General features: G+C 38.7%; 1 protein-coding gene across 5 annotated transcripts in view; it reads left to right on the plus strand.

Annotated features, from left to right (window-relative positions):
* Positions 1-25,229, plus strand: part of EVI5 (ecotropic viral integration site 5) — an 84,550-nt gene that overhangs the window by 54,122 nt on the left and 5,199 nt on the right. For all 5 annotated transcript variants that reach the window (XM_087719308.1, XM_087719304.1, XM_087719306.1 and 2 more), the window contains 3 exons: positions 3,879-4,025; positions 7,484-7,579; positions 11,898-11,993. In XM_087719308.1, coding sequence (XP_087575434.1) covers positions 3,879-4,025; positions 7,484-7,579; positions 11,898-11,993 — 339 coding nt within the window. The remainder of the gene's footprint in view (positions 1-3,878; positions 4,026-7,483; positions 7,580-11,897; positions 11,994-25,229) is intronic.

Genomic DNA, 25,229 nt, shown 5'->3' on the forward strand with positions numbered 1-25,229 from the left:
AGCCACAAAAGTTCTCCAACTTTTAGTCAATGCGTTGACTCCCGCAACGGGGCGTGTGCACAAACATTCCTCTTATAGTCTTGAGAGGAGCCTAATTTCCACCAGCTGAGTAAAATTATCTCCTGTAACTGCGCAAATGTTCCTTACGCCTAACAGCTCTTCGGTGCCAGGCATCCAGGAACAACTCACTGCTGATGTCCGGATCACACTCCTTTGTCTCCTCCCCACTGGTCCAAGGCTCAGGCGCCTCCTGGTGGCCAACCAGCCTCTCTGCGCCCTGCTCCGAGTCGGAACCCTGTCCAGGATCCTCCACATCCTCCAGAGCCGACTCATAGGGCCCCTCGCTGTCGGAGTCTGGTGGCAGCTCCAACGGCTCCTGCTGGGCCACAACAAGAGGCATTAGTAAAAATGTCAGGTTGAAGCAGTAGCTAAGAAATAGTTAGTGATTGCTACTACTAAGAAAGCAGAATTACCAGGCAAATTGGAACAGTCAAGACAAAGTTGTCAAGAAAGTGAAAAGTATTGCAAAGGAAGAAATGATGAATCAGAAAAATAAAGAACAATGGAAAGTCCTCTTAAGGTCAATTGAAATCATTATCTTCAGTTCCATAACCACATGAAGAAAAAACTAAAGGTACTATTAGAAATTTCAAAGAAGCCTCAAAAGAATGTAAAGTTGGCAGAACTAGTTCTAAAAACAGTTCTTAGCATGGGTCTTTTAAGCTTTTACAAAAACGAAAACCCACCTGCAAATGTTATAACTTCAGCAGCTGCAGTTAAGTGGAGTCTGTGAAACTATAGGTTTCGCCATCTTTTTAGGAAAAACAGAATAAACCATAAACATTCAACAGAAAGATGAATGCTAAACTAGAATCATCAATTGATTCTACTGTTAGCGTTTAACAGAAATAGAGATGGCAAAGAAAGAAAAAGACAGAAAAAGCAGAAAGCAGCCTCTGTGAAAGTAAAAGATAAAAATGCAATGGGTAATGCTTCATCAAACAGGAAATACTATGTATATAGAATGTATTTAATATTTTAGGGCAGAAAAATGTCTTTTACTTAATACACAATGTCTTAGAAGTTTATCAACTTGAAGGAGAAATGGAGCATATGTGATAGAATGATAAACGACTGATTCTGCTAAAAATTGTGGGAGAAGGAAAATGTTAGAAAAATGTGGCAAACAAATCAGAAGGAATCTTATAGTAGTTACCCCAATCGACACATTTTATTAAAAGTTATAAACAGTCACCCTCTGATCAAATGAGCTGTGCTCATGAAAGATTATGCCTTGTAATAAAGTTTGTGTTATACTATAGTAAAATAAATGAAAGGTTTACTGGGTACTTACTTATAAGGAAGCAGGCATAAAATTGTGAAAATAGTGAGAGTAGTAATAAAGGTGGTTTATTGTGGTGGAATGTAGTCTGGAGTCCCAGGATGAAGGTCTGCTTTTCAGAGGGTAAAGAGGCAGCAGGTTGGTTAGCAGGAAAAGGGTTTAAAAAGTGAAAAAGCACCGAAAAAAGTGACTCATGACCATTTTTCATAGGATCATTGCAACATCTCCAAGATCGCGTAATCAAAGTTTAGTTTTTTGGCAATGGTATATATTTATTATTTATTTATTTATTTATTTATTTATTTATTTATTTATTTATTTATTTGTCTTGTATGCCGCCCACTCCCGGAGGACTCCGGGCGGCTCACAAAAGACAAGGGAAAGGGGGGAACGAGACAAAGACAACAAATTAAAAACAAAACGAACATTCACAATTTCCGTGGAGGTAGATGCTTCTCAGCTCCCCCCAGCCTGCTGGAACAGCCAGGACTTGGTGGCTTTGCGGAAGGCCGGGAGGGTAGTAAGGGTCCAGATCTCAACAGGGAGCTTGTTCCAGAGGGCCGGAGCTGCAACAGAGAAGGCCCTCCCTCGGGGAGTCGCCAGCCAACATTGGCTGGCAAATGGAATCCGGAGGAGACCCAACCTGTGCGATCTAATTGGTCTGAGAGAGGTAATCGGCAGGAGGCGGTCTCTCAGGTACCCAGGTCCGATGCCGTGTAGGGCTTATGATGGTCGCCGTGTCCTGGGCTCATCTGATCCCGTTTTGTAACCTCCTGATAAGCAAAACTAAAACTTAATAGAGATGCCAGATTTCCTCAACAACCATGTGACTAATTTAACAACTGTAGTGGTTAACTTAACAATGGTGTCAAGAACAGTTGTTAAATGGGGTAAAATTCACTTAACTGTTTTGCTTAGCAGGAGAAATTTTGGACTCCATTGCGGTCGTAAATCGAGGACTACCTGTAATTCCATGTGAGTCATTTTTGGTTCTTGGGATCCAACAGCTATAGGGGGAAAAGAGACAGTATATATTGAAAGGTGGTCCTTGCAAGAAAGTAAATTATGAGTCTATAAACCGACATGAAGCAATATAAATCCCATGTTATCTCATTGGAGCTTCTAATCCCATGTTATTTGTTGTTATATTATTATGATTATAAAGTTTTCGTTGTTTATAAAAAAACCTGGTCCTTTGCTTAAACGAGACAAAAAAACAAATTTCCATACTAAAACAATATTATAAGGCAACCCAAAGATGCTTTTTTCAAGAGGCAACTGGCTTTCTGGTTTTTCTTAGAAGACACTTTGCTTCTCATCCAGTTGAAGCTGAAGAAGCTTCTTCTGGGATGAGAAGTGGAACGTCTTCAAATAAAAACTAGAAAGCCTCTTGAAAAAGCACCTTTGGGACAGCCATGAGCTGGATGACTGAGAATCTCCATAGACATTAGAAGACAACATATCTTAGAATATGACCTGAGTAATAAGAACTCTAGTTTTTCCTTTGTGGTGATGCCAGTGCAAATCTAAGAGAAATTACATCATTTTCAACCATATAAAACCTGGTTTTACTGCAGAGTTGATTAGTTTGGCTTCCTGCAGCTTTTTTCACCAAGTATTCAAGTCCATACCATCACAAGGCAATATTCCAGGTATTAAGATTTGGGTGTTTGATCAACTACTATCATATTAGGAGTTTCATGTCAAAAAATAACAGGCTGAGTTTTGTGCCCCCAGGTGTTCAGAACCTTATAGAACAGGGGTGTCAAACTTGCAGCCCATGGGCTGGATGCACCACATGCAGGCCACGCCCAATCCAGCTCCACAAAGGGAAAAAACATCATGAAATATCACATGACAGCAACATGGCATGGCAGGTTTGACGGTTCCACCACAAAAGCGTGGTCGACGAAAGCGTGTATGTGACGTCATCACAGCGCGACGAAAAAGATTGAAAAATGTAAAAATAAAGTGAAAACCTTACCCTAACCCCCCTAAACCTAACCCTTAACCTAACCCTAAACCTAACCCTTAACCTAACGGAAAACGTAACGCTAACCCTTAACCTAACGCTAAACGTAACGCTAACGCTCTAACCCTAACCCTTAACCTAACCCTAACCCTAAACCTAACCCTTACCTTTATGTGAATCGGCTTGCTGTAATTTTATTTTTATTTCAATTTTTCGATCTTTTTCGTCGCGCTGTGATGATGTCACATACGCGCTTTCGTCGACTGCGCTTTTGTGGACCGCGGTTTTGACGGGTCACGGGTTTGACATCCGTGTTCTAGAATGTTAGTTTTGGGAATATATCTTACTTGTAGGCAGGCAAGTTTGAAGTGTGTTTGGAAGGAGGGCTCATTGAAGATGTTTTTAAGGTAATTCAGAATTGTGTGTAGAACTTAAGAGCATTATTTTTGAGCCTTCACCACTGTTACCTCCAGACTCTTATCATCCGTATTGATTTATGCTCTATTTCAAAGCATTATATTGTATGGATGGCAACTAATATTCGTCTGCCTCATTCTTCACCAGAACCAGATCAATAGCAACCATTTACGGAGGGCTGAGCAAGAGGTCACAAACCTTCAAGGAAAGGTCCAGTATTTGTCGGCACAAAACAAAGGGCTCCTGGCACAGTTAACTGAGTCAAAACGAAAGCAAGCAGAGATTGAATGTAAGGTATGGACAATGGATAAATGAATTATATTGCATTGCATATTGTATTTGTAAACTAAAAAAAAATAACTACGTTAATTGCATTAGTATTACTGGGAATTTTTTTCAGGAAGAATGATAGATTTAATGTCTAATTATTAATATTGGTTGGCATTTATTAAGTTTAGATTTAGATTTATTTTATTTGTATGCCACCCTTTTCCGGGAGGGACTCAGGGCGGCGAACAACTCAAGGGGGGAAAGGGAACATAGAACACAATACAAGTGATTAAAATAACCAAGAATCACACAGCCACACAGGTCGAGAGGGGAGGGGAACTCGTCAACCCCAGGCCTGCCACCAGGTTTTGACGGCTTTCCGGAAGGCCTGGAGAGAGATGAGGGTCCGAATCTCTGCGGGGAGTTCGTTCCAAAGGGCCGGAGCTGCCACAGAGAAGGCCCTCCCCCGGGTGGTAGCCAGATGGCATTGGCTGGTGGACAGAACCCGGAGGAGGCCAACCCTGTGTGATCTAACGGGTCTTTGGGAGGTAATTGGCAGCAGGCGGTCTCTCAAGTACCCAGGTCCAATACCATGAAGGGCTTTATAGTTATCAAATAGTAGATCATTTGTACATTAGATGAAGATTTTAATTTTAGAAAATCATGTGTCTTATCATGCTTTTATACATTTATTTTATACATATGTTGTATAGCTTTCTAGGAAGTGTACTGAGATGCTCTATATAATCTCCTAGTTTTCAATGATTAAAGTACTAACTTAAAGTGCTGGGTTTATTTCATAGAGAAGATCAGACATTTTCCTTCTCGGGGCTTGGAGAAAACTTTGCAACTTTTCTGCACCATGCAGAAATCATGTTTTGATTAAATAGAGTGTATGACTCTGCAAACCATTTAGAGAGGGCTGTAAAGCACTGTGAAGTATATACTGTAAGTTTAAGTGCTATTGCTATTGCAATATTTGTTGTTTGTATGTGTATCCCATGCATTTGCCTACAATTGCTCTGTTGTTAGATCTGGACAAATGCTAAACCAAATTTCTGATTGTGTCAGTTATTTGCGTTTGTGCTTTATTGTGCTTCTTGTATGTTAACCCACATATGAGATAAACATTAAAGGATTGGTGACAGAAGAGATATAAAATTCTTGTTGATAGGGATGCATTTAAGAAATGGAGGGGCTGGATAGAGGTTGCTTCTCTTAAATAAGCATATTATTCTTGTGTTTAGATAGTTCAATCACTTGTAGGAATTGTGCAATAAATATTGTTTTCAAATTGTGGACAATCTTATATAGAATAATATTTGGGTCAGAATAGAAGTATATGGGCATCTGGATTTTTTCCATAAATAATCAACATTGATGAGTTAAGGGGGTGTTTTCTCTATGTTAACCACTTATTCCTGCTTTGATCCTCATCAGAATCTCTTCCTGTTTATTATTTGCTGAGGGAAGAAAGCTTAGTGGTCAGATATGCGACAGATGTTTATCTAGTTGGGCTATGGGGAAAGAGAGCACAGATTGTGAGAAGGAAGGTACAGTCATTTATTTCAGCATTCTGGTGCTGATGATGGTTTCCATCCACATTAAAAAAGTTTTTAAAAGTTAATTCAAGGATAAAAACCAATAAAAATGGAAGGAAAGAGAATTAGAATTCAAATATTAATCTCCTAACATTCTGCAATAAGGAACGTGAAAGTTAATAATCTAATTATATATGTTTGGTTTTGCTAGGCACCCTGATTTCTTAGAAAAAGCTAGGATTCTACATTAGTGATAGAAAGCATTTGCTAAACCCCTTAGAATATCCTTAATCTGTCATTTTATTTTTAGCTTAATGTCAATAACGTTGTGAAGGAATTTGCGTGCATTACTAACGGTATAATTGGTTTCAATCCCTATTGCATTACTTACATGAGATGACACTTACTTTAGTTTTTAGTTTGTGGCCTCCATAAATTGATGAACATGCCCTTCTAAAGCATTCTTATCTTTGAGTTATCTTTAATATTACTGTAATTTTAGTACTATGCTTCCTGTTGAGAATGTACTTCTTTGTAAACCTAACACTTATTCATCATTTTCTTCTTAATTCAATGGAATGTATTTGGATCTTTGTGGTTTACAACAAAGCCAGTCAATTTTATAGAGTAGCCAAAGACTACAGTTTTTTTAATTGGCGACATGATCAAGAGCTAGAGTGGACAAGCCAATGGTGTCACTGAAATGAGCAGAGTCTGTTTTTTCAGCACTAAGAATCTATTTGAAAAAAATATAATCCTGAGAAAAATTAATACGCAGGTAATCCTCAAATTACAATCAACCATTAGTTTAGTAACCGTTCCAAGTTACAAAGACACTGCAACAAAATAGTTTAGTTTAGTTTAGTTTAGTTTATTTGTCTTGTATGCCGCCCACTCCCAAAGGACTCCGGGTGGCTCACAATAGACAAGGGAAGGGGGATAAATAGACAAAGACAACACTTTAAAAAACGCAACATTCACAATTTCCGTGGGGCTGGATGTTTCACAAGCACACCGGCCTACTGGAGCAGCCAAGACTTGGTGGCTTTGCGGAAGGCCGGGAGGGTAGTAAGGGTCCGGATCTCCACGGGGAGGTCGTTCCAGAGGGCTGGAGCTGCAACAGAGAAGGCTCTCCCCCGGGGAGTCGCCAGCCGACATTGGCTGGCAGATGGAATCCGGAGGAGACCTAACCTGTGAGATCTGATTGGTCTAAGGGAGGGAATCGGCAGGAGGTGGTCTCTCAGGTACCCAGGTCCGATGCCATGTAGGGCTTTATAGGTAACGACCAGCACCTTGAAGCGGGTCCGGAGACTAATGGGTAGCCAGTGCAGCTCGCGGAGGATAGGTGTGACGTGGGTGTACCTAGGTGCACCCACAATCGCTCGCGCGGCTGCATTCTGAACTAACTGAAGTCTTCGAACGCTCTTTAAGGGCAGCCCCATGTAGAGCGCGTTACAGTAATAAAATAAAATGAAATAAAAATGACTTACAATTGTCCTCACTCTTACAACCATTGCAGCATTTCCATGATTATGTGATCAAAATTTGGGCACTTGCTACCGGTATGTATTTACAACATTTGCAGAAATCTGTAGACCATTTGCAACCTTAGCTCCGGGCTTCCAATATTGCATAGTCAATGGGGGAAGCCTGGTTCACTGTAGTAATTTGATTTGTAATTGTAACTAAAAAGGTCACAAAATCAGGCATGATTCCTTTAACAGCTGCCTAGCTTAGTAAAGGAAGATCCTGGACACAGTTGTGGTCCTAAATCAAGGACAACCTGTAAGATGGCCATTTTTATAGAGAAAATGTTGATAAGAGCCCAGTTGCTTACACTAAGTGTAAAATGATTTAAATATAAATATCCATCCATTCATTTTCCACATCAATTTTCCTGCAATGTGACTCAGCTTGTCACTTATCACTTCTTTTTGCTAGAATAAAGAAGAAGTAATGGCTGTAAGACTCCGAGAGGCTGACAGCATAGCAGCTGTGGCAGAACTCCAGCAGCATATTGCAGAACTAGAAATCCAGGTAAGAATGAAAACAATTCCTCTTTTATAACTTCCCTCCAGTTTTAAGTCAAAATGCTCAACATAGACATTAGTTTATGGAACTATAAATTTAGAACTTTTTTTTTGCAAACCATCTACTAAACAGCAACCGTGTTCCTGACTAGTAACTATCCAGCCATACAGTTTTAATTGAAAAATAGCCTACCCATGTATAGAATTAGTCACTGGAGTTGTTCCTTAGGACTGTAAATTGCTGGGTGATCACTAGGTGGGAGCAGAGAGTTGAATAGTTACAGTATGTATATCTCTTCTGCCATCTGGTTCTTGCACACACCTTCTCAGCTCAGATATATTAACCTTAGTTTTCCCATCGTGTGTGAACATCATTACTGTGCTTCACCCATAATAGTTGTGGTTTGTAGTGATTAAACCTTGCTTCTAACCCAGAACTCTGTTTTTGTTTTTTGTTTTTTGTTTTTTAAAGTTTGTATGTGTACGCTTTGGGGCACTGATAGAAAGCTTTTTGTGGTCTCTGGATTTCTTTTTAAAATTAAATCTATTTTTGGATTGAGTCCTTAGTTGAGTTTTATAGTACAAGATGGGAATATATATTTGCTCAGTTTTTGTGCAAGCCTGTGGCACTGAGATAAGCACAACTGTGTACGCATTGCAACAGCTTCCTGGGTTAGGAAGCCTAACTGTCCACTTTAAAATATTTATAAACAGACAGTTCACACTAAATGGACTTGATTTGCAGAGCTGTGGCTGTGCTGCTCAAAGAAATTACGAAACTAACTCTCAGATAAAGCATTTGATTACAAGATAGTGATACAATAATTATATAGCAGTAAACAACACCAGAAAAATGAACGTTCTGTGAAGGCAGTTTAAATTTTATATTTTACAGTAATCAAGAATTGTGTTTAAAGTATGGCTTTGTTCAAAGTGAACCATAATACATTTTACATAGGTCCATCTCTTAAGGCTAATTAGTATATTAATGGATCAGTTATAAATCAGGATGTGCTTTTCTGTTTCAGGATAATTCTTAATTATTTCAGAATTCAGGAATTTCCCTTTCAAGTCAAAACTGGGCCACAACAGTAAGCTATTTCACAGTTTTCTGTGAAATGACTGGGTGCACCTGTAAGATGCGTTTGGCATTAAACATGTATAGTTTGTCTGGTTATTACTATACCCACATTATGAAATTTCTGACATGCCAGTTCCTAGATAAAATCAGGTTGGGGCCACTGTCAAGGAAATAAAAGCACCTTTCCAAAATAACACATGTTCGAATCTTTGGTTAACACATTCATCTAAGTCATTTGAATTCCTTTCATTTATTTTGATGAATTCCCACAGAATTCTCTGCATTCTTTTTTATGTTTATTTGTTTGTATCTTGCTTTTATTATTTTTTGCAAATAATTCAAGGCAGCAAATATATCCAACACATGTTTCCCGTATTTTCTCCAACTCACAACAATACTTTTGAGTTGGGTTGGGCTGAGAGAGAGAGTGATTTGGCCAAGGTCACCCAGCAGCTTTTATAACTAAAGTGGAACTAGAACTCACAGTCACCCAGTTTCTAGGCTGGTGCCTTAACCACTAGACCAAATTGTTTCTTCTGCTTTATAGATCTCCAGCCCATCTGAGAGCATTTAAACCTGTATTAGGATCGCAGTCTAGACTTTTTGCATGAATAAATATTTTTATCAGAATGTGGATTATATGTTAATGGTTAATGCTGATGCCTACTTTCCCCATATTTGACCATATGATATTCCTGCCCTTGACATTAGAAAACATTAATATTTAACTGAGAAATCTATTTTCTTCTGCATGAAGGTTGAGTATGTTATGGAATGTTAATAAGTTCAAAAAAATCCATTTAGTTGCGAAACTATTTTTGCCAAGAATAAATGTTATTTTATAGTTTTACACTTTAAAATCAGTCTGTCTTTAAAATTCATGGAATCTTCCTTAGTAAAAGCAACAAACCATGATGATGTAATCACAGAAACATGTGTAGTGACATCATCATTCACATTTTGCATTTATACGTATGGCATTATTACATGCCATACTGACATCTGTGGTATTCGCCCTTAGTGCTTTCTCCAGAGATGCTGAATGAACATGTTTATTTAATATTATAAATCCCACAAAAACATTTTAAATGACCTGTATATCTAAAAAGAGAATTTCCATTTTCACTATTACAGGAAACTTTTAACATTCTCTAGCTGTTAATGTTAGATGTGTTGTTTTTTTTTGAAAGTACAGAATGAATCATCACAGTCACAAAAAGGCCACAAATCTCACACAACTGCACTGATGAATAAACTTAATTAGTTTTTCAGTACAAAATGTCATTACTCTGTAGTAAAAGTTGAGGGAGTGTGGGTTAGGCAGGCTATATCAAACATCTAGAATAGGTTCCCCTCCCCAAATATTTTTTTTAATACTTGGAACATAACATAAAGTATAAAATAGAATTCAACATAAGAAAAGTATTATACTCCAGGGGTAATTGAGATGTCTCTGATATTGAACTGAGGAGACTGCTTCCTTCCTTCCTTCCTTCCTTCCTTCCTTCCATCCATCCATCCATCCATCCATCCATCCATCCATCCATCCATCCACATTAAAAAGTTTTTAAAAGTTAATTCAAGGATAAAAACCAATAAAAATGGAAGGAAAGAGAATTAGAATTCAAATATTAATCTCCTCACATTCTGCAATAAGGAACGTGAAAGTTAATAATTTAATTATATATGTTTGGTTTTGCTAGGCACCCTGATTTCTTAGAAAAAGCTAGGATTCTACGTTAGTGATAGAAAGCATTTGCTAAACCCCTTAGAATATCCTTAATCTGTCATTTTATTTTTAGCTTAATGTCAGTAACGTTGTGAAGGAATTTGCGTGCATTGCTAATGGTATAATTGGTTTCAATCCCTATTGCATTACTTACATGAGATGACACTTACTTTAGTTTTTAGTTTGTGGCCTCCATAAATTGATGAACATGCCCTTCTAAAGCATTCTTATCTTCGAGTTATCTTTAATAATACTGTAATTTTAGTACTATGCTTCCTGTTGAGAATGCACTTCTTTGTAAACCTAACACTTATTCATCATTTTCTTCTTAATTCAATGGAATGTATTTGGATTTTACTTATTCTGACTTGTTTATTCTGACTTTATTTCATATTATTTGTAGCAAATCTGATCAGATATACTGTAGTTTGGAATGCAAATACTTACTACATAGGAGTCAGATCCATATAGAAAAGGCATATTTTGTGAGGTATATCTAGGCTCATAGTTTTTGTCCGTCTCAGTGAAATGGGTAACTTGAAAATAGCAGTTCTTTTATTTTGTCTCTCGAGGGTACTTTCATATGGATTTAATGAAATGGCAACAGTTGTTAGGAAAACTAAATTGCAAGAGTGTAGAGTTCTGACCCCCCCTTGTTCCACACCAAAGCACACTCCGAGCCAAAGATACTTTACGCAATTTATTAACAGATAGGTCCTTGGCAGCAAACCGGCACAGACAAGCTCGGGCAGCAATCCAGCACAGATAAGCCGTAGCAGCAGTCCAGCCTGCCAAGCTCACAATACTGTTCTCCAACATTAGTTCCTGCGTTGACTTCTGCAAAAGGGCGTGTGCACAAGCAGTCCTTTTATAGTCTGGAGAGCAACGTAATTACCACCAGCTGAGTGCAATTACCTCCTGTAGTTGCGCAACTGTTCCTGACGCCTATTAGTTCTTCGGTGCCGGGCATCCAGGAACAACTCACTGCTGACATCACGATCACCCTCCCTTGTCTCCTCCCCACTGGTCCAAGGCTCATGCGCCTCCTGGTGGCTAACCAGCCTCTCTGCGCCCTGCTCAGAGTCGGAACCCTGTCCAGGGTCCTCCACATCCTCCAGAGCCGACTCATAGGGCCCCTCACTGTCGGAGTCTGGTGGCAGCTCCAACGGCTCCTGCTGGGCACAACAGCTACCCATTTAACCATTTGTATGGAAGGCAAGTTATATGTAGCTGGCTGACAGCTGTCCCATTTAGAGAATGTGTGAGTCTTGTTACAGTAGATCTTCACATATAAGAATTAAAACTGTTCATTCCTTGCAGTCAATTTCATTTGACATTATATCAGCCATTGAAATGCACTATGAATTAAGGCATTAATCATTAGAATTGTAACAAATCTCCGTAATGTATCTGTAGAAAGCTCTGAATCCATTTTGGAAAATATTGTATTAAATCAAACTTGCCAATAAAATTTTTTGGATCTGATGTGATATACTTATTTTCTTTTCTGAATAGAAAGAAGAAGGGAAAATTCAAGGGCAACTTAATAATTCTGACTCCAGTCAGTATATTAGAGAATTGAAAGATCAGATAGCAGAGTTGAATCATGAGGTAAGCTATCATTTTTGCTCACTTAAATTCCTTTTCTGTAACTTGTACTTTGGCTTTTTTTTTCTATTTGCTGATTCCAAGTAACTTGTTTTTTTTCAGAATTTTTACATTTTTCATTTAGTCAGAAGAAAATGCTAAGCATAGATAATTTTGCTGTGTAACAGATGAGGAAACGACCTTTTGATAAAATCTAACTTATTATGCTTGTGCTTAATTTGTAAAATTTCTGTACAGCCTCTTTAGACTTTTGATATTTTTTTTCATCAATAACACTGTGGCAGATGACTTTTAAAACTTGGTTTTGAAATTGTCCTCTTTCTGGGAGCAGAATTTGTAGAAGTATGGACCAGAGGTGGAATTCACTTACCTTCCCTACCAGTTCGCAAATGTGAGCGGATGCACAGTGTTCGCGCATTATGTCGGGGTGGGTGAGCGAAACCTCCCGTAGCCACCGCTACCAGTTCGCCTGAACTGGAGGGAACCTGCTGAATGCCACCTCTGGTATGGAACCTCATGATAAATGCTACTTTCAGCTAAATTGATAGGATCATTTTAGTCAATTGGAAATATTTAACTAATGCAACTATAAAATGTTGAAAAGTATGGGCATTTGAATTTCAGTCTTAATAAATAGAGAATGGTAAGAGATTGAAATATTTCTGTGGAAAGTATATATTTTCACATGTAATATTCCTGATATGTATTTTTAGAAAATCAGATAAAGAATATAAAATACCCAGACCTTTTATAAGTTGCCTGACAGTAGAAAGCTTATTTTGACTTTAGCCAAAATATTACCCATAACCTTTTTTGTACTTTTTATGATTGCTAAATTCATTCAGGAGAAATTGGTATGGAACCATCTTATATTAATTTGTAGTCCAGCTACAAACGTTTTTTATTATTTATTAATCAAAATTATGTGATGGCCCCCTCTGTGGCCAGCAAATAGAATAAAAACATAATCCATACAATCCCCCCAATCAAGTTGAGAAACCTCTCGCCGCCGCCCCCCCCAAAAAAACCTCATATCATACACAATGCATATTCTCCCACACAGGAACTCCCATAACTAATATCCTGGCTTACAAGTATATGTTTAATTGGTCAGACTGGAAACAATGGTCATGGTATAGATTCAGATGAGTGGTGGGATTCAAATAATTTAACAACCAGTTCTCTGCACTAATGACCATCTGGGTAGGTGGGGCTCGGTGGTCATGTGACTGGGTGGGCGTGGCCAACTCAAGGTCACTCAGGTCGAAGGGCGCTTCACATTAGCTGCTACAATGTAATAAGGTTTAACGAAGAGGCAGTTTCTGTAAGCAGGTCAATAAAGATTAGGCTAGAAACAACACTAGAATGCTTCCTTCCTGCCTTCCTTACAGGATTAGCTCTGTAAAGTGGAAAAAAAACAAAAGGAGATTTCTTCCAACAACCGGTTCTCTGAACTACTTAGAAAGTTACCAACCGGTTCTCCCGAATAGGTGCGAACTGGCTGAATCCCTCCACTGATTCAGATGTGTGTCTGAAGAGCACTTGCCTCATTCTACATCTGCAGTTCTTTTTACGTGTTCTTACATTGAGCAGAATATGCATTGCAGCATGTATCCAGGCAACAAACAAAAAACAAAAAAAACAAAGACCAGTTTGTGGTGGGAAAAGTGACTTTTATCGATATTAATCAGAACTTTTTATTAATATTCTTTGAGAGACCTTATAGAAAGCTCCAAAATAAAAAGGAGACAAGTCTTTTTTGTTGTTGTTGTTTCTGTTTTGGTTATTTATGCTTGGAAATAATTGTATAATTAACTAGTCTTGTGACTTTGTTCTTGGATATAATTCCATTATTTAGTGGGGCTTACTGTTTGGCAAGTATGCCTGGATTTTAGCACTGATTATCTGTTTGTGCCATTAAAGTTCTGCTTCTGTGACACACAGTAATAATGAGATGCTATCCTATGGGATAGTTTGTGAAAGTTACATTTGGGCAAAAAGTTTTGTTTTTACCAATTGCTGATTGATTTTTCCTCCTTTGAGTACTTGGAAGGATGATAACATGTGTCTAATAATTTGACCTGGAAATCATTTCTCTTTAAAAAGAAGTTCAAAAAGTTTATTTCATAAAACATTGATCTAGCGTATTGGGTTTGTAGCAGCCCTACTTTTTCTGAAGAGATAGACATATATAGATTCTCTTTGGAAATTACAAAAGAAATATAATAAGATGTACTATGAGGGAACCTTGCAGCTTGACATAACATTTTCTTTCATATGGATTTAATTCCTCTAATAGTAAATCTTCCCAAAATTGTTGTTCAGTGAAAACCAGATTTTATAGATTAAGTGTGACTTAAGTAAATATATTATGTTTGCTAAATGCAGCAACAGGATTTCATCAATGCAGAAGTAGAATGAGACATATAAATTTCTGAGTAATAAATACAGGATAATTGATACAGGTTACTTGGTATTTGACTGCTCCAAAACTTGTTGAATTTGGTACTCAATGCATTTTGACATGAAAATGTTTTCCCAGTACTTGTTGTTTATTTGGTACTCGACACTCTGCAATAGGAAGAGGGGAACAGCCATAGAAAATGGACAGAAAGTCAGCCATGCTGGTCATTGATATAGGAAAGGGGACAGACAGAAAGTTCTTCCCAGCCAAAACAAAGGGTCACATGGTAAGTCAGGTGGTTTGCTTGGTACTTGTTGTTTTTAGTACTCATCCCACCACCCAGAACCAATTAACAACAAGTACTGAGGTACCACTGTAGAAAGGAAACAATTATTTCCTTCCTTTCCCCAACTTTGGCCATGTTCTTCAAAACATTCATTGATATCTAATTTAAGGTCATCTGCCTTTAAGATGCACAAAATGGCAACATTTTTGGTGGTTTTGGAACCAGTTTGGTATTCATAGATGATTATATAATCATATGGAAAATAAATATGAGCTTCTCTAGAGTAAGTCTGTATGTGTGCACCTCAAATGTTTCTCCTTGAGAAAGGGAGTGGAAACATATTGTTAACCTTAAAGTCATTGTTGCATCAACTAACATAGCAAATTGGGTGTTAACAGGTGCAAAGTAATGTTAGGTAGCAATGAAGACTTTGCCAAAATTCTGGGAAGAAACAAGCAAATGCTTAAACAGTATATAATCCATTTCAGAAAACTGCATCTGTTGGAGTCAGTATCCCTGAAGGAGGAATATTTTAGGACTGCATTATAAGACAATAGTAGCCAGAATTGAAATTCACCCCCCACCTATAAGTACTATCAGGCCTTGACTTACTGGTATATTGAACCCAGCCAAGGCCAGTCAGGTGGTGTCGCCTGCTGAGACATGAAGGCAGCAAGGATATGTAAAATAACTGAACTATCTATGGACTTGAAACTGTTGAAACAAACATTGCTTTTCCAGCATTCAGTAAATGCCACAATATGTCAAAACTATGTATGCTGACTCTGTAAACCGCCTAGAGAGGGCTATAAAAGCACTATGAAGTGGTATATAAGTCTAAGTGCTATTGCTATTGCTAGTTACTATAACATAAGCCACAGTGCCTGCATTTCATTAGTTGGGAACCTTTGCAAAGCAGTTTTCTGAAAGGATTAGCTTAATGACCTGCATCCATATGTGGACAGTCATATTTTTTTTACTGTAAGAATATGCTGCTAACTATCATTAATGTTAATATGAGCCAGCATGAACCAGATACAAAAAATAGGCCTCTTCAGGAAGATATATTGATTGAGTTGGCTCTTGAAAAGATTTGGTTTAGGTTTGGTTTGGTTTGGTTTATTGGATTTATATGCCGCCCTTCTCCCAAGGACTCAGGGCGGAATACAACATTAAAAAAAAACAAAAATTGAAAATTGGTATATATATGTAGCGACTATTTAGAATATTCTGTTGAAAAATGAAGGAATAAGATTTCTGTTTGAATGGATGATGTACAAGGATAATAATGAACATAAGCATACCTGATAGTTGATTGGTGGAATTATGCATAATTGAAAACAGTGATATACAAATATAAATGGTAAAAAAAGATTTTAAAAAAAATTTCTATTACATGGGATTATATAAAGGTATACTGTTATCAAATAGATAATCAAGAATGTAAGGGAATCATGATTTACTGGAAAAAAATAATACTAATTGTAACTGAACATATACTGTACAATGAAAGTGAGGTATTTAGTTATACTAGATGAAAATTCTGAGATGGTAAATATTATTCGAGAATATGGATGTTAAAACACCTGTAACCAAACGACATGCTGTGTGTGATGATTTTTTTTGTTTTTTTGTTTTGTTTTTTTATTGTTGTGTGTATGTGTTGTTTATGTAATAAAAAAAATAAATAAAATAAAATATTACAAAAGTTTAAAAAAATTAAATAGAAAAAAAATTAAACTAAATAGAATATCCAAAAACGAAAGTTTAAAAAAATTAAATAGAATATCCAAATTTAAAATTATGTTGTTTTTTTTAATTATTTTCTCATTTGTACTATTTCTCAATTTTATCAACTGCCTTAATTGGAGTGAGTGACACTTACATGTGTTCTTGAACATTCCCAAACAGTTGTTTCGGCTTCCTGTTGGATACTCCCAAGGAACAAATGTGTCGTGTAGATTAGAGGAGTGGTATATAAGATTAGAATGGATAAGATTGCCTACGGGCTACATTGGCAAACCACAAAGTTTCTTGGGAAAGAGAAGGAAGGAGTAGTGGTTTCCAGTTATAGAATGAAGAAAAATCCTGGATTTGCAGGTTGTGACAGTTGCATTGTGAAGTGTTTTAGATCCTCTCCTTTTTTTTTTAATTTTCAGGCAATAATTTATATAGTAATAGCAGTAGGCTTCTATGCAGTAGCAATACCACATCTGATTTCTAATGCCAATCATCTCTATTAGAACAGACATTTTTGTTTTGTGGTATTGTTTTGTATAAATCATTTATGCCTTCTGTTTTACATGTTCCTTGGTTTGAAGTATTGTTAAGCCTCTTTTTAAAATAGATATTTTCTATAAAAATATGAAATTGATATATAGGTAATCCTCAACTTAAGACTATCTTGGAGAATTCCCATTATGGTTGTAAGTCGTGACAGTCATAAAGCAGGGTGCCATGTGTCTGACCTGGTTTTATGACCTTTTTTGCAACATTCGTTAAATGAATACCATGTTTGTTAACTGAATCCCTGGTGGTTAAGCAAACTCCAAAAGTAAATGTTGTTTTTCAGCCAAAAAAAAAAGGTAAACCCACAGTCACATGACCACTGCATACTGCAAGCAGCTATAAATGCAAGCTAGTTGATGGGCACCAGAGGTGGGTTCCTACCAGTTCGCACCTATTCGGTAGAACCAGTTCGTCAAATCTATCGAACCGGTTATAAGAGGTTCCACCAGTGGACCCGGAAAGCAGGCCACACCTACAGAAGAGGTTCCAAAAATTTTTGAAACCCACCACTGGTCCTTGGATATGATTATTCTACACTATCATGCTCACATTTATAAAACTCAGTGCCTCTGTGAAAGGTAAGGATGACTACTGCGTTTGTGGTGCAATCAGAACATTGCGTGTGTTGAAGTTGTTTTAACGCAAACCAAAGATGCCTTTTAAAAAAACAAGTTTACATCATATTCTTATGCATGCCAGTGCTGTGTGTGAGGTAATTTAAGGTGGTTCTGACAAGTGTCATCGGCATCTTCATATCCGGTCACATAGGCGGCAAGCCACTCCCATCCGGTCACATGGGCGGCAAGCCACTCCCACAAAGGAGGCCACACCCACAGAGTAGGTTCGAACAATTTTTGAAACCCACCACTGATGGACACCCAAAATACTGTCATGTGACTATGGGAAGCAGCATCCGTCACAACTTCAGAACTGGGTCATAAGAACCTTTTGGAGTGTCTATCATAACTTTGAATTGTCACTAAACAACCAGCTGTAAGTTGAGGACTACCGAGTAATACCCTATTTTTAAAGTCATATCTGTAGGTACGTTGCATTTAATTGTTGTGAAAAGTAGTTCAAAGATATTAATCTTATGTGACCTTTCCATATTTCATCTCTGCAAGCAATAAGCCTAGATTTCTTTTAAAAAGTTTTTAGTTTATTGTAACTTTAACTATTCTTTTGATTGTGGATCTGCAAGTAAGCAAAATCTAGAGCCAGAATTGCTCAGATACAGGTTATCCTCCTGATAAGGAAATGCTTAACTGAAGAACATTTGATTGATATCTAGAATATCTTTAATGGATGGCTTTTAAATCATTTCAGATAAATACCTGCAGAGATTATTTAGATAGAGGATCTCATTTCCTTTTCTTAAACTTGAAAGCTAAAAATTCTTTCTTCCTATCCCCATTGAACCTTGTACTATTACTCTTCTGGTGTTTCTCTCCTAATGCAGTTAGTAGAAGATTCTCTGATAGATCTGTTGTCTCTTCTTCAGATCATGTTTCTGTTGAAACAAAATGGGCTTAATACAGATGAAATGTTCTACTTTTAGATAATTGTAAATGCTAAATAATTAGTTTGATAAATGATTCAGACTAAATAAGAAAAAAAAGGGCTAAATCAGGGGTGTCAAACTCACGGCGTCATGTTATCGTGTGATGTATCGCGACTTTTTTACCCCTTCGCTAACCCGGCATTGGGGGTGGCCAGCATGCATTTGGCCCGCAGGCCGCGAGTTTGATACCCCCGTGCTAAATAATAGGAACATGTTAAATTTACTTTCTTAAAACTACAAAACCCAGTTGTTTTTATACGTGTTTTAGTTCTATTACAACTGAATAACGTCGTATGACTTCCTAGGAAAAGATCCAAAAACCAATTGTTGATCCCAAAATAAATAAATAAGCGTTATTAATAGGAGATTGACTCAATTATTACACCAATTGCACCGTTAGCTTTCATCTTTTACTTAGACTCAGTACAAAGGTATTGTGGCTAATCTTTGAATAAAGGGTCTAGAAGCTGGCTGTTAATATAATTTTGGTATCTGAGCCTGCTGTTTTCTAACAATTTCTCTACATCAGATCCTGCCAAAGAATTACATCATGGATCCCCTCTGTTACAAAGGGCTATCTGGCAGGGCCCAGAAAGAGATCTTTTCCTCCGAGGCGTCTTGGAGTATCACCATATGAAAGATTAGATTAGCCCCAACCTGGTGGCCTTCAGCCATCTTTGAAGATGTTGTTCATGCCATTGGAGATGTGACAGAGCCCTTAGGATGATTGTGTTGATGGCTTGGATGGATTTATTTTAAGTTAACTTTAAGTTTCTAACTGCTGTTCATCACCCAGAATCATGAAATTGAGATAGATGGTCACATAAACCTAAATAAATAATACAAACTTTTGACATTTATGCATAGGGTTGTAATGATGATAACACACAATAAATAATACATAAACTTCTTCTGCTCCATGATCTTCTGACACCAAAGAGAGGAGTGGGGAAATGTTTTCAGATTTAAAAATGTGAGTGTTCCAACTTGTGGCAAAAAAAACTTTCAGAACAATAAATCATGTGCTTTCCTTGTACGGTATCTTGCAGATGCAGTAAGGCAAGACCACACCACCAGATTTGTCCTCCCACAACAGCAAAGTTATTGGACAACTAAAAGTTGCTCTTTTTGTTATTACGTGTCAGATTCTGAGCATCTTATGCTGGCGGAGTCTAGATTTTCAGTGATTGTGGTCAGTCTGAGGAAACTGTGATGCGATAAGATAGCATTTGTGAGGTCATGTGGTTAGTAAATACCCAATCTAAAACAGCAGCTTTATGGACCCTGGGTTTTAAAGTAACTTTATTCACTGTGATATGTTGAAGGGTGTGTGTATTTTTGAAAAATAGAGCTGCCAGATAGCTATTAAACTCAAGGCCTTAATAGCATTTGTGTGTGTGTGTGAGAGAGAGAGAGAGAGAGAGAGAGAGTCTCCCTTCTTGTGCCATTTTTAGGAGCTCGGATTCCGTTCAATTTCAGGAAAGAAGGGAATGAGAGCGCACAGCACCCGGTCTGCGCCTTGTAACAGCCACATCCTTTTTTCTAGGATCGCAGGGCTGCTAGAGAGAGAGAGACTTCTATTGTAACAGGATGATGCTGGAAACAGATGCAGCTCCTTTAATAAATCACAGACAGGAACTGAGTTTGTGGTATTGTGCATTTTGAAGCACTCCTCCCAAATTGAATCCAAAAAAAACCATGCTGTTTTCTACTTTAACCCCAGAATGGTCTGAAAGAAGGTGTAACCTACACATTTAATGTTTACATGCTGCGCTCTGTGTTTAAGATAATCGGCAAAAACATTTAATGTAATTCATATCCAGCTGGATAGTTCCTTTCCCCTCCCCACCCTCTGACACCATCACGGTAGAAACTTCAGTCTACAGGTAGTCCTCAACTTAGGACCACAATTGGTCCTGGGATCTTCAGTTGTTGAGCAAAGTGTACTTGTACTTGACGCCTCTTCACCCATCGTGGGTATAGGCGACTTCCATGGAGATTTGACGCCACTGCCTTCGGTCCTGGGCTAGGGTTGTCAGGTGGTGCAGCCAGTCGCTATCATATGATTTTCGGCTAAGATTGAATGGGCGCATGACCACATCTTCGGCTTTCCGTTTGAAGTGACGCAGAGTGGTTAGACGAACACCTCCTTTTGGCCGTTTCCAGGTCGGACCAGGCTGTTTGGAATGGATACGGCGATCCATGGAAGCTGTTTCGGCTGGATATACCCAAGGGGACGCCAGTCCCAAGGGTCGACAGGGCCCGATTGGTGGGAACGGGGGGCACCACGTGAAGGCCGGGTTGTCGTTTGATAGCTGACAGGCTTTGCAATAAGCGTTGCAATGTATATTGCGCATCAACTATCCTTGCCCACCCGAGCAAAGTGGTTATAGCAATAGCAGTAGACTTATATACCGCTTCATAGGCCTTTTCAGGCCTCTCTAAGCGGTTTACAGAGAGTCAGCATATTGCCCCCAACAATCTGGGTCCTCATTTTACCCACCTCGGAAGGATGGAAGGCTGAGTCAACCCTGAGCCGGTGAGATTTGAACCGCTGACCTGCTGATCTAGCAGTAGCCTGCAGTGCTGCATTTAACCACTGCGCCACCTTGGCTCTACTTCTTGGTTATGAAGTAAGATGTCATGTGACCAGGGACTACCTGTATTTTCATTGCTTTCCTATAGTTAAATTGCCTGGTTGACTTAGTCTTATGGAAGCTGTTTCAAGTATGGTGTCTTTTAATTTTTGTTTGTAATTTTAGGGTAGTTTTTACTGATTATTATTCACCCCAGTTCCGTGGTGTGGAGGAGAAGATCCCATAAATTGAATTTAAATAAATAAGCATATCTCTTTTGTTGTTGTTGTTGTTAATGTTGTTACACAGAGGGCTATTTTTCTTGGAAACTAACTGAGATAAAGAAAAGAGGAACTTATAAGAAAAATGTAATAGAAAAAAATAATGCTGATAAGAATCATAGGTGAATGGGGATTTTACTTTAATTCAGCTTGATTTTACAAGAAACAAAATTTCGTTTATCAATCTGACTTAATGGGGTCATAATTGATCACCTTAAGCAATCTTTCATGTTACACCTCTTTATTAGGTTATTTGTCACTATGTCTTTATTTTCTTTAAAATTTATGATGGCTGCTGAGGATTGTCATCCTTGTACTTGTACTTGTACTTGACGCCTCTTCACCCATTGTGGGTATAGGCGACTTCCATGGAAATTTGACGCCACTGTTTTCGGTCCTGGGCTAGGGTTGTAGGATATACCCTTGGGTATATCCAGCCGAAACAGCTTCCATGGATTGTCATCCTATGTTGAATCCTATGCTTGCTACTAGCAGCAAACTTGCTAAATCAATGGTCCCCAATCTTTGCAGCTAGGGGAAGGGAAGGGGAACCGGGCTGTGTGAGCGATATGTTGAAATCACATGCAGCTCCACTTGTGCAAGTTAAGCTGTGCACATGCGCCCCCCGAGTGCTGCTCACACAGCCCGGTTGCAAATAAGCCCCAGCCCCAGTAGTCGCGGCCCAGGGGTTGGAGCCTCTGTGCTAAAGAATACAGCACTAAGATCTGTTTTGCAATAAGCAAAAAGTTGCTTATAGAATTGAGTTTGAAACGTGTTTTTCTGATTGCACATTATCATTTCAATCACATACTTTCTATTAAGATTTCAAAACTTTTGATTATATGGTATTAGCCCAGTGATCAAAAAGTCATGACCCTGCCTGATGAAGTTATTGGTTTCCTGTTCTGACTTACTTGAAATCTTTTGCTCTCAATGTATCACAAGTTTTAATCTTTGTCAAGCTAGCAATACAACATCTTAGTGTTAAAAATCTTTTTTCCGGTTTGCTGTTTAGCTTTAGATAAGTGATAAAGCTGAAAAAACCCTACTCCCATGACTTTAAAAAGATATATTATCCAGATGTTTAGAACATATAAATCCAATAAACCTAAACATAAACATAAATATATACTATATATACTCCGAATCAAGATAATGCATAACTTTAATTTTCAGTCTAATTATACTTTTGGTCTTTCTGTAAAAGTGAAGTGTCATAACATGCTCAGCAGTAACAAAACTGCATCAGCATAATATGTGGACATTTGAACCATTTACAAATATTCAGGTTTTATGTTTATAGCACTTGCCTGAAAGGCAAGCATTTTCCTCCCCCACCACCCTGAAAATTAACAGAATCCTCCCTCCCTCCCTCCCACCCCATCCCCACCAACATCTTATGCATATTATCATATTGTCGGGAAATCTAAATTGACTATTCCCTTTTAAAGGTGGATTATTTGGGAAGAAAGGTGTTCTTTATTTCCAATAAATGCAGTAATTATGAATGGCTCACATTAATAGCAGCTTTTGCCTGAAATAATATGTGTGAATTGATTCTGGATCTCATTTGTATGACATTTGCCATGAGAATTAATCATTACTAAAAATATTTGTTACCACTTCTTAGATCATGGGGTATAATAGTTTTCCTTTCAAGATATGGCATTGGCTAAAAGAAATTAAACTGACTTTTACACAATCCAATTATTCAGACACATTGCCTATACAAATAGTCCTCGACTTACAACAGTTCATTTAGTGACTTTTCAAAGTTACAACTTGCTTGCACGAGTGGAGCGTCATGCGTGCACGCTTACCACCTCTTGTGTGAGTGGACTTTCATGGCGTGCCCATCTCTCCCACGGTCCAGGTGTGAACCATGGCCCGGGGATTGGAGACCCCTGGTTCAGACAACAGCAAAGGGCTCACCACAAGATATTACACGTAGGGCTATTTTACTATTTGGTCCAGTTTGCTTTAGGCCCAATTCAGCATTTTAGTTCTTTTGGTACACACTGGGACAAGGATTATTGAGATAATCAAGAATAGATATTGCAAGGGGAGATTGTCTTAGGCTAATTATGGTAGTCAACAGCTAACAGAAGTCCGTTAGCACAGTGATCCCCAACCCCCGGTCCGCGGACCGGTGCCGGGCCGTGGAGTACCTGGCACCGGGCCGCGCAGCGGCCGGGGGCCATGATCGCTGCAGCAGCCGGGGGCCATGATCGCTGCAGCGGCCGGGGGCCATGATCGCTGCAGCGGCCGGGGGCCATGATCGCTGCAGCGGCCGGGGGCCATGATCGCTGCAGCGGCCGGGGGCCATAGTTTCTTTCTGTATGCAAATTAGGGCTAACTGGCACAAGGGGTGTTACTGGACCGCTGGTGGCACTCTGACGTCACCAGCGGCCCACCGCCCCCCTGTGTCCAGCGCCGCCCTTCTCATTCCTTTTCAGCGCTTCAGCGCTGGCCGATTCCTGAAAAAAACCTAAGAGCGCCTGCGCAGCTACGTAGGGCTAGCGTAGACAGGGCTAGTAGCATAGCCTTGCACTTTATATTTATGTAATTGTATTTTATTTTGTAAGGCATGTTTAAATACAATAAAATAAAAGTTGTTTAATCAAAACAATCTGATATATAAACAATCAATGTGTCGTCGCGAACAATGCCCTCCCACCCCTGCGCGCGCTCAGCGGGCCACGGTAAAATTATCAAAGGCTGACTGGTCCGCGGCAATAAAAAGGTTGGGGACCACTGCGTTAGCACCAGGGGTGGGTTTCAACCGGTCCGCGGCGGTCCGCATGGACCGGTTGGTCAGTGAACCCGGAAGTAAGTAATTTCTGGGAACACCGAAGGGCCCGCCCGCCTGCCCGCGCTCCTTACTGGTCTTTGAAGGCTTCTGCGCTTCCACGCAGGCGCATGGCACATACAGCACCTGCGCAATTCTCCGCGAGCAGCTGGAGCATCGCACAGGCGCCAAGACGCATGCATGAACCGGTACGGTTGGAACGGGATGAGCAATCCACCACTGGTTAGCACCTTTTCAGATTCACAATTTCAGATTATTTTCCCCTAATAAGAGTTTGATTTGATTTGAGATTTAACAATTTATTAAAAGGCATGCACCTGTTGAGGTGAATCACAGTTCACAAACACAGATTGCCTCTTAATAAAGTTTCTCAGTCTAAAAGGTGCTAACAGGCTCCTTCTGATTAATCAGGTATTTTTTGGTACTTCTGATGCTGACTGAGGTAAGGGTACTGTTTTATCTCTCGGTAATAATAGTATGCTTCCTAATTGGGTTGCTACCAAGAGAAACAAGCTGTGGAAGTAAGCTTCACATGCAAACTTTAGATTAAAAAAAAAAAGATTACATAGACATACAACTTGCATATTGCATAGCTTTTACAGTGAAGATGAATAAAGTATGTTTTGGGTTACATCATCTGTACTCAACACTTACAAAGTGGAGGAGAAAGATCAATGTTTCACAAATAGAGAACCAAAAGATATATGGTGTAGTGGATCTCTAACAGGAATTGGCATTGCCTACGTTTTAATTTTAGAGCAACAAGTGTGCATCAGAGCAATAGAAACTGTAAATAATTCCAGAGTGCATATTTTCTGGTTCTGGACGCAAGAGAAGTTGGTGGAAACATCTCAGACAGTGGGTTAAATTCTAAACCTATAAAATCACAGATTTGAGACAATTCTCAGGACCATCAAAAAGGTGCAATTCCAATTATAATACAGATAACAGTCATTTGCCATACGTTCTTGGAAATTTCTTTATGGCAATATATTCTTTCTGTTGTTTAAGCAAAAGAAAACTTTGAACTAAG

The sequence above is a fragment of the Thamnophis sirtalis genome, unplaced genomic scaffold, assembly GCF_051295495.1.
Source record: "Thamnophis sirtalis isolate CommonGarterSnake01/CBP01778 unplaced genomic scaffold, rThaSir2_p1.2 scaffold_7, whole genome shotgun sequence".
In the NCBI taxonomy this organism is placed as follows: Eukaryota; Metazoa; Chordata; class Lepidosauria; order Squamata; family Natricidae; genus Thamnophis; species Thamnophis sirtalis.